Source organism: Morone saxatilis, unplaced genomic scaffold (genome assembly GCF_004916995.1).
Source record: "Morone saxatilis isolate NCDOM2014 unplaced genomic scaffold, NCSU_SB_2.0 Contig4, whole genome shotgun sequence".
Classification (NCBI taxonomy): domain Eukaryota; kingdom Metazoa; phylum Chordata; class Actinopteri; family Moronidae; genus Morone; species Morone saxatilis.
In genome coordinates this window covers 5,654,733-5,669,568 of record NW_023339984.1, presented here as the reverse complement: position 1 = coordinate 5,669,568, position 14,836 = coordinate 5,654,733, and the positions used below count along the sequence as shown (strand labels likewise).

Below are 14,836 nucleotides of genomic sequence, written 5' to 3'. Positions count from 1 at the left end.
TATATATATATATATATGTCTTATTATACACTCATTGCCTTTGAGTCAGAGAGATAACCTGTCAGTGCTCCAAGGATTTCTCAAACAGCCTCTCTCAACAAAACCTTCAAACCCCACAGGTGTAATGAATGAATGAACTTATCAAGGCTCCTCAACAACTGCATCACCAATGAAGGGTAACGTGTTGGAGTAACTGCCAACTGGAACTTTCCACAGCAGTGTATTTGTTTAAAAACTATAAATAAAAACTCATCGCAACTAAAAAGTACATTTTGATCAAAATGTTAACACGGTAACAAAACAGATGCTGGTTTTCTTCCAAAGTCTGTAACTATGAGTGTGCCAATGCCCTAATAAGTGATACATAGCGATAAGAATGTCAACTTTTATGTGCCACCAAGATGGCAGCAGGAGACATTCACACTGTGGGTGCAAGTCTCTTATTTGAGCTTTACTTGCTCGAACCAGAAGTCTTTTCTGGTCCAGCATCTTGAAGGTTGTCTCAAAGCTACCATTTCTGTTCTGAGTAGACATGAGCAAGAATACACAAGAGCAGACTTCACAGAAGTCTTTTACCGGACAACACACTCCCTTTACTGGATATTGGTTATTGATTGAACGCTGCAGCTGATCCCAACAGAACAGGAGTTTCATACCAGAGTGAAGAAGATAATAGATTAAACTCAAGTATCACTCTCAAGTTTTATATCTAGTTAGTTCTGAACAACAACTAGCAGATATTTCCCCCATTAACTTTTTATTATGGATACAACTGAAGTCAGAGTTTGAATGTGCCAGGAAGAAACACTTTTTACATAATGTATCGTCATTTCCATTCAGAGGCTGATCATTCCTGCATAAACCTATACTGGGTTATTTAATAATTAATTAACAATGACATATCAATAAATACAGACGCAAATAATAAACAAATAACATACATTCTGCCAGTAGAAATGATTCCTGTGCATCTGAGGAGCACACAGTATAAATACAGAATGCAGGTTGTTACTCATGCGCAGGTGTTTGTTAACTGTGTGCCTTTATTAGTATTGGCACAGTATGTGTGCAGACACAAACTCCATCAAAAGTGTCTACAGCTGGTGAAGCCGACTGACAGCGGATCCAGCTGTGATCAGCTGCCACGGCCATCAGTCACAGAAGCTTCAGAGAAAAGGACGTCTCATTTTTCTGAAAGACATATTTCCTTGTTTCTTCTCACCTCACATGGTTTCCTCGTTCCCTCCATACATCCATGGTGGGAGGGACTTAGACGCAAAGAAAAGATGCAAGTGAGAGAAACGTGAATGCAATTAGGGGCCTTGAGATGTATGGTGTTTACAATGACTACTTTGAGGCCGCTTCCTCTAAAAGATGTCTGGGAAATGTAGGAGATAATGAGGTCAATGGAGGACAACTGAACTTTGGATTAGGCAGTACAAGTTTCATGCTTCAGGGAGGGCTGAAATAAAAGTTAACCAGCTAACCAAGGCTGTATGTATAACCTTGGTACAACTGTACTACAACTGACATAAAGGTCAGTAGACGGAGACAAACTTTCAGTCTTTGGTTAACTAGGGCTTAAATGGATCATTCCCCCAGTCGTCAGCAGGCTTAACTTTTAATTATGTAGTCGACTGACATTGTACAAAGTACAGCAAGTTAAAATTCAAGCGCGTTTCCTCTGAGTTCTTTCCCTGTTCCACAGTCCTCAACTCTTTAGTCTTCCTTCTCGCCTATCCTCTTTCATGTCCGACTATTTTTGTCTTCTGATTCTTCCTTCATTTTTGGGCAGCTGCAGGCTAAGCACCCCCCACCCCCAACACACACGCGCATATCCACCTCTCCTCTCTCCCCTCAGTTATAATTATAGATGTGTTGGAGGACAATAAGTGACATCATTGTTTTGTTCTCACATTACTCTCTGATGCTGCATGTGACTCATGAATACTAACTTGAAACTGGTAACTTACACAGTTTAGCAAAGAAGTTGACATATTCACAATGGCTAACTTCAGTTATATACATAGTTGAACATATTCTCATTGCAACTTTGTGAAAGGATTAGAGGTAATGAATTGGAAACACGCAGCTGAAAGACAAATGTAACCAATCACATGACCACTTCAGGTAACACTTAACTGGGGGCAGAAAGCAAGGCTGTATAAATAGTTGAAGCTCAGAGCCTATGCCTCATGACATCAAATTTTAGTCTCATTAATCGCCGTTAAATAATCATGTTTTAATCCCAATCTGAGTGGCTTGCAGACAAAAAACAACAACCGAGGACTGTTAAAGATGACGACCTGCGTACGTGGGGACAATGGCGAGCTGCTACCCCGCATATCTCCTGCTAACAATTCCTTTTGTTTAAATAGTTTCTCCGTACATAACTTTCACATCCAGACAGTGGATGTTGGGACAGTGTAATGTATTCCCCCGCAGTAGCGGTGGTTGCATGTCAGAGCCCAACACATAAGCCGGATTTGGCAATAGAAATCAAAGCAAATGGATATTTCTCTATCAAATTATATGAATGTTTTTATGTATCACATTAAAGTTTTGGCTCTTCCACAGTTACTTTTCTATCTTTAAATATGATTCCACGGTCTGATTTAATGTTCAATTTTGCAGTTTGGTGAACCGACCATTTAAATTCATCTTCAACTTGGATGATATCTATATTACATTTCTTGCTTCAAGTTATTTCTGATTTCCAGGTCAATTTGTTTTCACAGCACAATAAAGTGAAAATTCGCTCTGAATCTACCCAAGTTTGTCAGCTACTGTGAATCGAGTTTGTCGGATGTGTGTGTTTGTGTTTGTGTTTGTGTGTGTGTGTGTGTGTGTGTGTGTGTGGTGAGTTCTTTGCCTACCGTGTGGAGAGACCATTAGTATAGTGTTTATATCCGTCCCTACAATTCAGACCCCCTCCCAACACACAAAGTGAAAACTCACTGACAAGATGTTTGCAGCTGAGAGCCATTTACTGCCACACTGCAAACACAGGCATGTGCACATGACCAACACACACACACACACACACAAAGAAGTAATGTTAATCCAAGGCAGTACTGGTTGTGTTTTGACTCAAGCCTCATTATCACTGACCTTTACTAATCTGAGTTCTGGGAGGAAGCCACTCAGATACAACCAGATGGAATTTTACACAGTAAGGTTCAGAAAGTAACCCGCAAGGACAGCCACACATGAAGTGTGTGCAGCACACTACTATCAAGAGAGAGCTCAACGCAAACGCAAGATAGGCAAACACATCATCAACAGTAGGGAGGTAAAGTACGGGTAATAACGTTTAAAAACACACACAAACTGATAAACTGTAAAAACTAAACACCATTTACAACATTGTATTGTAGACAAAATGCTCTCTCTGCCCTACTTAATGCATCGCATAATCACGTTGATCAATTAACTATAATCTGATAAGGCTTCCCAATTATTATTCTGCCTATCTTTAACTCTACTTCACCTTACAGTACGTCATTCTGCAGTCACAACTGAAAATCACATTTGTCTATTATAGAAGCTGAAGCACTTGTTTATAGTGGCGGACACAGTGTGAAGAAACAAAATACAAAAAACAAAATAATTAATCTGTTATGTAAAATATTTCAGACCATTTTTGTACTGTATGTGTATTTCTAAAACATGGGGTATAATTACAGACCCATTATTACATTTAAAATATGGTGACTTTTCTGCCAACTTTGCCAACCAACAAACTGATGGTTCATTGGCAGTTATTATTACAAGTCGTTTATGCAGATTGCTTTTTTTAAATACCACATCACAACCTGCTGTTAACAATTAAATGTAATCACATTGTTTCGTCTCATTTAAAATAATTAAGTCAAATAAACTGTTCTGTCGCTTCCTGTCCGAAGACAAGTTCAGTTTGTCACTGTAAACTCAGAGGAAGAGCTGGACAGAACGGAGCATGTAACTATACACACTCTGCATTTTAAGATTGAAAAGGGAAGTAATGGCTGAAGACAGATAATTATAACCATGGGGGAAACATATAAAAACCTAATTAAATTTAAGAGTAACGAGTTGCAAACCAATTTATGAGTTTAAACTGGAGGTCTTAACACTTGCACACTGCCAGAGACCATTTGCCCTCAAATTGATTTATATTGTCATGTGCAACGTTTTCCCCAAGGTGTGAGGGAGGGTCATCTGTGGGGACGGAGGGGCGGGCTGGGAACGGGGACAATTGATTTAACAAATTCATTAATAATACATTTACAGTCAATATAACGTTAACACTACATTAAGTGTTATCAAAACACAGTGCCAAATAAAGATGGTGATTCATTTCTCTACAGGAGGATGGGTAATTTCAATATAGTCATAATAACATTAATCACAGCCCTAAATATCTGTTTTATTGGTCCTCCAATACTTAACCTCCCTTCCAAATAAGCACTTTGTGTTTTAAAGGTGTTTTTTTTAAACCATGTTATTGAATTTAATCAGATCTCTACACATTCTGTGGAGGCTAATGGCAGAACTAAAAAGATTTTGGCTACACGTTTACACTGACACACAGTCCTAATTGGAGGTCTGTTCATCCGAAAGGAGAAAGAAAAAGAGAGAAGCTGTTAGGACAATTGGACAATGAGTTCATTAAAGGAGCTGTTGTAATGTCAGATACATCTAAGCTCACTACCAGACCTGTAGACTGCCTTTATGTAACTAATTTGACATGTAATCGGTTGGGGAATGCGCTGTCTAGAACGAACCACCTGCTGTAATTTGCTGGAAAGATGGCGTGTAGTTAATGAGCATGATTCTCGTTAACTGCACTTGTCTAAGTTCATTTTATTAATTAATCCTGTCCAATGGGCTTAATTGGACTTAAAAGGGAGGTAGCACTGCTAATAACAACTTTATTTTCCTGCCTTCACAGCACACAACATCCTCCACAGTTCCACCTGTTCCACATTTGTGTTACTCGGCGTATCTAGAATAAATTGATAAAGCAATACAAGTTTTGATAATGTAATGTTCATTATTTAAATGTGTGTGTTGGTCATGGTCAAACTGAGGCAGTTTAACAAAGAGGAGAATTCCTGATATGAAACTGGAATTTTCCATTTTAAAAGATAAATACTTCTATTCTAATATGTCTATTAAAAAAATAATTCAATTCTTAAACTCAATTAAAGTCAATCCAATACTTAAAGACATTTCGACTTACTAACCGAAGCTATACCGGGAACAAACAAGCTAAGAACAAACAGGGTCTTTATTGGATACATAACAACCACATACAAAAGCTGCTGCATTATACTGAAATTTGTGGGTGGGAGGGAGGACACACACACACACACACACACACACACACACCTCCCGACTCTAGGTCGTGATGGCTGTGTTGCCATGGAGATTTGTCGCTTGCTGAATCCTGCCCTCTATCTCGATGTTGGTTTGTATCCCTTTCATCCTTCCTTCATTTTCTCTTGCTCCCTCCCCATCACTCTTTTTCTTTATACCCTGCTATTCATATGTTTATGTTTCTATTTATACTCCTCTTTAATGCCAAGATGGGTTTCCAGAAGAAAAACCGATATATATGTGACAAAGAGAGCTTGTTTAGCTTAAACAGGAGCGTGTGTAGTGTGCAGTATCCTAATACTACCATACCATAAACTTAGCACAAAAGTAACATAAGTTTTTCTCTGCTTAATCACTACATTTTGCTTACTGTATAGCAACATATAAACACCCATTAGCACTGAAACCACAGCTAATTACAAGGAGATTCCAATAGGGAATAACTTTGGGAGTACTCGTGTGAACAAAACACTCTAATGAGAGGGAAATTAAAATGACATCAGTTAAAAGGCTGCCAAATGCCTGAGAGAAATGTCACAGCACCTGTTTGACAGTTAGCCTGATTCAATTCATAATGGAAAGCCAGTTAAACAGGACAAGGATGTACAGCATTATTTTATATGTACTTAAGATTATTTTCACAAGGCAGAAGCTGTCATTAGGTCCGTTTATAGCTTCGAGGTACAGCAACAATAATATACGTGTATGACTCACACTTATCACACAAATGTATTTTGGTGACAAAGCAGAAAATCCCATTAAAAAAAAATGTCATCATGCCTGTGCTTCAGTAATAAATGATTAATCATGCAACCTACTGACAGCGGTCACTGTACGCAGATTATAACAGCTATGGATCTTTTAATATTTAACGTCAAACCTAACCCATTATGGCCCAAAGCAGTGCCAGCTGAATCAAAACCCTGTCTATCCATAACCATTACACTACCACTCATCTGCCACCAGTAACTATAGACACAAAGCACTGTGCTTTAGTCAATGTTGATCTTCTTACACTCTGCAGGGCAATATCTAATATACAGAATGACTCGTATATACACATGCTCGCCATACAAACTCTCCACACACACACACACACACACACACACACACACGGCTAAGTAAATTTGTGAGAGGCCCCTTATTTTAACAAGGTGGTGTCACGCTGGGTCGCAGTTTGCTGTGAAAGTAGTGTCGTGTGTGTCTGTGTGTGTGTTCTCGTGAACTGGATTACCCCAGCCGAGCTCCCTAGGTATGGAGATATTTGTGTGTGTGTGTGTGTCAAATCAAGTCAGGGCTCCTGTTTGCTCTGTTGCTGTCACAGTTGGGACACACTGCACAGCACTTCCTTGCGTGCCCTTGTTCTGCTGCTATGCAACTGTGTGTGAGGGAGTGTGAGCCACCAGAGTAAACAGGTCTGTGTAGCTTTCACAGGGTGGCTGATTTGAAAAGCTGATGAATACATGTATAGATAAATGGAGTACAGGCTTTCCCGCAATCTTTTAGAGCCACCCCGTCAAAGACCACTGCCAATAACTTTTTGGGTAATAAAACATAAATAAAAGCACCGGGTGTTATTTCACAAAGTCAAAGGCCATATACTGGCTGTTTGCATATGACTATTGTTTAGGCAGTTATTCACTAAGTTTCTTTTCCCCTCTCACAATTTCATGTGGGAACCTAGGAAGAGTGGTGTTGAGTGTAAGGGAGCGGTATGATGCATCGGTCTCAAAATAACGTGACACAACTTGTATTCCAGTCATATAGGTAAAAGTTTTATATGGAAAATACAAAAATAGTTTGGAACTATACTATTACAGTGTCCAGTTTGTCTTTGGGGATATGTTTAATTAAGCAACTGGGCTCAAGTAACAAGACTAAAAACATTTGGGTGTACACTCCAATAATCAAAGATTGGGTTATTGCTTGCTTATCCTGGGCTTCCACTACCAAACTTTCTCATTCTGCGTTATTTCTGATCAGTGTGACTCAGCAGAGATCAGAAGGTTTCCTCCAATAGACTCAACTAATCCTGCAGAATAAGAGTGGTAAAAGGACTCAGATTAAAACCAGGGCAACAGTCGGGGTTGCTAAAAAGCATTTTAAACTAGCGTTGTTGCGAAGACTAACACACTTTTTTTCTCCATATGATAAAAAGGCCACAATGCAGCTTGAGTGACAGTTTAACCAGTTCCCTTAAGTATTCATTTAACCTTTCCCAGACATCAAAACAAACATTTGATCCAAGAGAGATCCAAGTATCAACGGAAGACTGACATCAGTGTAATTCAGTCTCTCTGTTTAGTCATCTGAAGTAGTGAGAGAGAGAAGTCCACACGCCTTCACCTGAATGACGTCAAGCCCTTCAAATGGCAGGTCTACAGTTAGCTGCCACACCTACCACTCGGCTCAACAGGAAAGGCCTGTTTTACCCTGCCCCCTTAGACAATCCAATACACACAACACACTGAACTTCAACCAGCAATGTTGGTTAAACACCCAGGTAACACCTGCTTGTCCTATATTTATGTGTCCACGGGAACTCTGGGTATAAATGGCAAACAGAACTCGTTAAATCCAAACGGTAATTCCAAGCCAATTAACAAGTAACTGCATGTGTCTGTGTGTGCGGGGAAAATAAGGGGCTGCTAGTGTGTGTGAGCCAGCAAGAACAAATGTGAACGCGATGGAGTGAATGATCTAGTGTGTGTGCGTTTGAGGCAGGTTCTCTGTTGCTAGGGCCCTCGCTAGCTTTGTCTCTCTGTTCATCTGCCTAGTGACTGGTCTGGTAAGGAGAGAGGCGTAATTTATGGTTTCCTGGGCGTAACAGCAACGTGTGTGTGGGTGTGTGTGTGTGTGTGTGTGTTCGCCCGTGTGTGCTATAGATTCCTTGCAAGATGACTCATTCAAGGAGAGCATGAATGAAGACAGACAAGAAAAGGTGAACACTAGAATATTAAAAACATCTTGTGTCAGTACACTCTCACATTCAGTGCTTCTCTCTCTCTATATTGAATTTCCAGCTCAACAGCTTGCTGGGAGATTCTCTGTGAGGCTATCACACTCAAGGTGTCAGGTGAAATATATCCAACTGTGCTCAGCTAACCTCATATTTCCAATCCAGCGTTAGCTTTGTCTTTTGTTGCTGTGGTGCGTGAACCTGCAACCACCGCTGCCACCTTTTCATGTCGTGGTGCAGGTTACAAAAGGTTAAACTGGAAAACACCTATAGATAGAGACTACCACAGAGGACTGACAAGACTTTCACGTTATGATTTGAACTGAATTTTTAAAAATATATGGATACTGGTCCTGGCATCTTTCCAGGCAAACAATTAAAATCAGCATTCCAAAAATGGGGGGGAAAATTGGGAAAACAGATTAACTGATTTTCCATCTGATTCAAACTTAATTTTTCAGTTATACAAATCATAAGCATACTGTTGCTGATTTCTCATGCCTTACTTTTGATATATTGATGACTTTTTGATAATGTGATGATGATTAATGATTTAAAACTTTAGAATTTGACTTTATAAATGATCAGGTGAGAAACACCGAATGCAATGTGTGTTTGTTTTAACTAGATCAAGTTAAACATCTAACTTGATCTAGGTAACAGGGCACCTTTAAGGTCCTGGGTAAGTCTTTACAAGATAGACAACACTTTCAAGTGTCTAAATGAGAATGTTAAGGCTTCTGCATTGAACTCCTGCCAGCTGCGGTGTATGAAATGACTGTCAGATGATTCTCCTTATTCCCATATGGTCCTCCAATAAAACGTAATAGTCCTGCTGTCCCACAGGAATCCCGCAGATCCCACCCCCACTTTTTCCTGCTTTATATAGTAGTGTAAAAGCAGAACAATGTTCAGTGGTGCTTAGTGTATACTCACAGGAAGCATTAAATGACAGCAATTATTAGTTTGGTTATAAAGACACCACACCTTGTTAGAAAGCCACCATGGAACGATATCAATAAAGGGCCTTCATCACCTTGTTCCTTGATTTACTTCCTTTGGGGATGGAGGGTCTTGCATAAATAAATCTTAATAAGTCCAATGTAAACACTCAAATCAAGTACTAAATATAGTTTAGGTAGTTGTGAGTTTTCTCCACATTACTTCTACAATAAGGAAATGTCTTACTTGGACAAATGAATGGTTCAAATCCATAACACCTCCATATAGGGAGGATTCAGTTCGCTCTGCTAGTGTGCAACTACCCAAACAATGAAATGGAGGATGAAGTAACAATTGAAGCAGCAGACCAGTATTTCTGGCTGCATTAGTCTGTCTTTTCAGAAGTCGTGGCTCAATGAATAGAGAGGGAACATTGTAAAACAGGAAATCAGACAATCAAGAGATCATGTCTAGGGAAGTGGACAAAGAGTGCAAACCTCCAGCAAACAGTTAAGCATGTTAATGCACAAACCCATTTTGGACCCACTTACTCCAATAATTTAAATGTTTCTGCGGCAAAACACATTGTGCTTTGTCCCTTTAATAAACCTGCTTTATCGCTGTATTATGTACAAATTCCAGGTATACAATGTCCCGACAGTGAAATGGTGTCACACTGATAATGAGAGTCATATTCAAATAAGTTCCTCAAACTATCAGCCAGTACCAAACGCTTGTGTAACATGGCAACATGTCAGGTCAAAGCCACTCAACACATCGGCCATTTCACACCGTCTGAAAGATGTCACAAGTCACTTCCCTACATTTGACAGCTCTCTTCTGGTATGTGCCTCGTGCCCGTCTATGGAGATAGGATGGTAGTCCATCTTGGGCCGTAACTTTCGCTACTACTACTTGCTTTGTCAACTTGTTGGCCAAAAGTTGACTTAAACAGATCACCATAAGCACTGGTAAAATGGTGTTAAGCTTGTTCAATGGTAATTAAATTAGAACGTAGAGGGCTCTATTGTCGCCACTGACATTGAATCATGCGCCAGGTCGGAACTAGTTGTTTACTAATGTACAGTGATAAGCGCTGATAAAATGATGTTAATCACACTGAGTCCAAATTGCTACACCTGTGTTTTTAATGTTCATTTTCTATAAACTGAATTCATAACAACAGCCAGTTAGTAATCATGGCACTGTTGTTTTGAACACACCTGATGAAACTCACCCGCCCTTACTGTTGGATCAGGGTGTGAGCATCAGCTGGTTCAGGTGTGCTGGAGCAGAGAGAACTGGAATATGGGCAGGTAGGGGTGGCTGAAGGTCTGGAGGTGGGATTCAAAGTGACCACCACCAACCCAAAGGCTGCACAGGACCTAAGCTCTCTGAAGGTCTAGAGAAAACCCTCCAATAACTTACAGCTTAGTTTGCCGGTCATGTGTAAAAAAGGGCACCATTAGGCTAACCCGACATCAAATATTAAAACAAATAGCCTTTCCAGTCCAGTTAAGCAGTGGCACATTGACTAACCAGACCAAAATATCAGCAACAGCGACAGTCATGTCAACACTGAGCCCGTCTTCATGTCCGGTGCCATTTTGTCCTGTATCTTGAGACCCGACACCAAAGGCTTTCTATACATGGCCCTTAAAACAGACTGTGTTTGTCCGGGAGTATCCATCCGTGACCTTTTGCCTACAAACCCAGTTAAGGACACACCGTGACCCCAAACTTTTTTTTCATCCACCCCTAAATCCTCACTGGGTGCTGTAGGATGAGATAGGGTGCATTCAGACCGACAATAGCACTACAGCAAAACACCACAAGCCTGTATTGGTACAGGCATGTTGCTAAAGGGTACACAAACAGGGCAGACCAGGAAGTTTTGAGGGTTATTATCACCATGATACTGCACTTTGGTTTTATACTCTTTGAAGCCCGAGTGTGCAACAGTGAAAAGTTATCACAGCAGCAGTTTATCTCCGTCTGATCTTCTTCTAGCTCGCGGAACAATGCTGCACACCACCACTACTACCTGATATGTATGCTTGCAAGGATCTGATTCGCCATCACACTGTGTGATGGTGGATAATGTTGAATAACGGCAAGTTAGACTTTTTTTTGATGGGTTGTTTTTTTTAACCAAAGCCTTCTGCAGAGGCCATCTTGTGATCTTGTTGAATTCAATGAAGACGTTTGCCAATATTAAAGGTTAATACTCACGTTTGTACAAGTAGGTGTTATACCAATATGTTCAAAACAAACCTTCAACTATGACATCACCTGAATATGGAAAGGCCCTGTACGTGTATGTGTGAGGCTGCTCTAGTCAAAGACTTATATAACAAACTGTATTGTTTATGACTTCTGTTCCAGGTAAGGGTGTAGCCAATTAAGAAAATGCATGTGTCACTGTGTGTGTGTGTGTCGTTCTTTGCCTACACTTACCTACCTACATACCACTCTAGCTGTCGACTGGCTTTCCTGTACACTAATGGAAGCAGTGATCCATTGTGTGAGACAAGCCAGCACACACACCGACACACGCAGTGAGATCATGGTATCAACAGACAACTTCCGTCAGCATTTTATCCGCACAAGAAGTGAAGACAGACTAAATCTTTTAACCTTTGAGTCTCCAGCACCCACAGGTTTGCCTGTTGGCTGGTGAGAGCAGCTCTGCACTCTGGTTGGCTGTGCAGCGGCAGTTTACACACCTGGGTTGGGCTTTCAATGTTTCAGGTAGGAAACTGTTTGACAGAGGGTGCAGCTCTTGGGAAAGACTGAAAAGAAAGCGTGATTTAAGAACGCTCCCCTTGCTTACCGTGTTATATTCCTATAGCCTTGCTTTGTGTTATTTAACTACTTTTTAACCAAATGCTTTTTTATATGTGTACAATGGGACTGCATGACATGGTAAAAACATCATATTGCAATGTGATTTACTATTGGTGTTTTAAATTATTATATAAAAATGATGATGGTGTGAAATTTTTTGTACCACACGAACACGTTCTCTTATCTAGAGAACGAGATTTGTAGGCCAACACTACAGTAATTCATTATGCTATTTTGTCACACATTTGTTCCTTTATCAAAAACATTGCAGCCTCTGCTATTTGCATATTGCTCCTGGCCATATTGCGATTTGGATCATATTTTGGTTCATTGTGCTGTCCTGTGTACATTTCCTCTATTTATGTGGCTGTACTCATTAAAGCTACAGGCCAAGAGCTGAAACATTGTCATATCAAATCCTAACCACAGCTACATTTCTATACTCACAGATACTCAAGCAACACAAATATAGAAATGGGTTAAGCTTCGCACATGCTGACATCAACCAACAGCTACTCTGTCAACATGTGGACACGCGAAATTTCCACCCATCGCTCATAAAGAGATTTTTCATCACAGGATGCTTGTCAACAGCTGTCCAAGTAATGCAAGCCATGGTCTGTATTGGAAACTATAATGGTTTTCATGTGAGCACTTGTGGCTTTTTCATAATTACAATGAATCTACAGATAAAACTGTTTACAATATTGAGACAGATACTGTAGTCTCAGAAGCAAACCTTCTAAAAATGACTCGCAGAGCACAGCCAAGGGCTTTTTTTGTCTTTTAAGGACACTACCAAAAAGTGTTTTTCTGCTCAAGTCAATAGAAACATGAAAAACACAATCTTTTCAGATCTCCAGCTCTGCAAGTCCTTTGCAGTTTTGACACATGTATTCTTGGGGATGGTATTTCTAGTGTGTTTAGGAGCTGTCTGGCCTCTGGGTAAGGGTCAGTCGTTTTAGGTCAACAGAGGATGTGTATTGTTTGTGAGTGCCTGTACTTAGACTGAACCCAGAAATAATATTTTCAGCTTAACATCTTGGGAGCCGATTTTAAAAAAACACTTGTGAGTTTAAATCTAAATCTCTTCCAGGAGGGCTCTGGCTGTGTATAATTTATTTAGTAATCAATGAGCGATAGATCTTTATTCTCAGGTCGCACCAAAGAGATTTAAACGACTGTTTTAGGTCATGCTTGTACTACAGAAGTTGCAAATTAAAACGATAACTTAAAAATGAATTCACATAACGTATCAGGTGCCCAACAAAAGTCAACCTCCTTCTTCTCACTCTCAAAAAGAACATTTGTCAAACTTTACTGACTCTTTAAACAGTGGACAGTGTTCCCAATAAACAACACTTGCCACACATGCACTGTGGTGAACTATTAATAATGCATCGGGCTATTATGTGGATGCTGGGTTTGTCTACTGTCAGCAACTTAGAATTCACATGGAAGTGGCCGACAGGGTTGTCTGTATCTGCACAGGTCAAAGTAATGAAGAGTTAAGCAGCGGGACATGCCCCAACACCCAGACTAAACAGAAACCTAAATTTGCTCTTCTACTCTTCAAGGAGTGGGAAATCCAGTGTGAGTGCGTAGGCAAGCTGGTGAATCACTGCTGTGTGGCAAAGACAACAGAGACAGAGAAAAAACAAGGAGACAACCAGAGACTCTGGAAGGCCAAACTGGGCCTTTCTCCACAGCAGATAAGCGTTTCCAACTAAAGTGGACTGGTTGGTGAACATCAACTACAACATAACACGGAGAACAGATGTGCATCTTACCTGGCCGGTCGAGTTTTCAATGACTTGCACCAGTGGGATCCTGGTTGACATGTTTGAAAGACGTGAAGTTGCCAAAAAAAAAAGGGGGGAAAGCAACAGTGAAACAACGATTCTTCAGTGTCTACTGTGCATTTAAAACCTGTGTAGTTTATGGCAGAGGGGACTTTCCGACAGATGTCCAGTGCTAGCAGCTAGCAGCAGCACAGACAGACACAGACAGCCCGTGAATCAACAAGTTGAATCTCACATCAGCGGAGTCAGCCAGCTAGCCACGAACTAGCTAGCAGCAATCGCACGTCCCATGTTTGTCAACAAGCACAAAACAGGAAACAGCGAAACGTCTCGTTGAGCTTCGGGCCTCGGTGTGAACACAGTCAGTCCCCAGTATTGACGAGCGTCGACGGAGAGCCGAGAGCTAGCTCCTCGGGCTAGCTGGAAGAAAAGTTACTGAGGTTCAATCAGGGGGGCTAGCGTGCTAACCTGTGGGGTCGCTGACTAACTTAACGCAGGAGCGGAGAAAGACCCGACTGTCGCCAAAATCTACTACAAATGTGTGTCCGGCGTTGTTTTCATAACGCGGGGTCGACGCCTGTTTCTTGTCTCTTCGTGGCGGAGATGTTTCCTCTGGCTGTGAAACCAGCTGCGGGCTCCACAAACTTTCAGGCCAAAGTTATTCCCGGCGAGATCTCGACCTTCCCAACTCTCACAAAACAACTCAAAATGCTCCCAGTGAGATATCCAGGGTTAGGGTATCCGACAGACGGTCACATGGCAGGCGAGAAACACGAAGTAATGTGCGGCGCTGGGCTAACAGGCTCTCCAGTATTAGCCCATGTAGCTCAGAGCTAATTCACAGTTTCTCCCGAAGCAGAGCTAGTTAGTTAGCTTATCGTCCTGCGGCCGCGGCGGTGACACAGAGAGAGAGAGAGGGGGAGAG

General features: G+C 40.9%; 1 protein-coding gene across 1 annotated transcript in view; it reads right to left on the bottom strand.

The window, feature by feature from the left end:
• mark2b (MAP/microtubule affinity-regulating kinase 2b) overlaps positions 1 to 14,836 on the bottom strand; it is a gene marked incomplete at both ends in the record, with an annotated part of 50,210 nt that extends 35,374 nt beyond the window's left edge. The window contains 1 exon segment of the mRNA XM_035675076.1: positions 13,900 to 14,836. Within this exon segment, the coding sequence (XP_035530969.1) occupies positions 13,900 to 13,950 (51 nt within the window).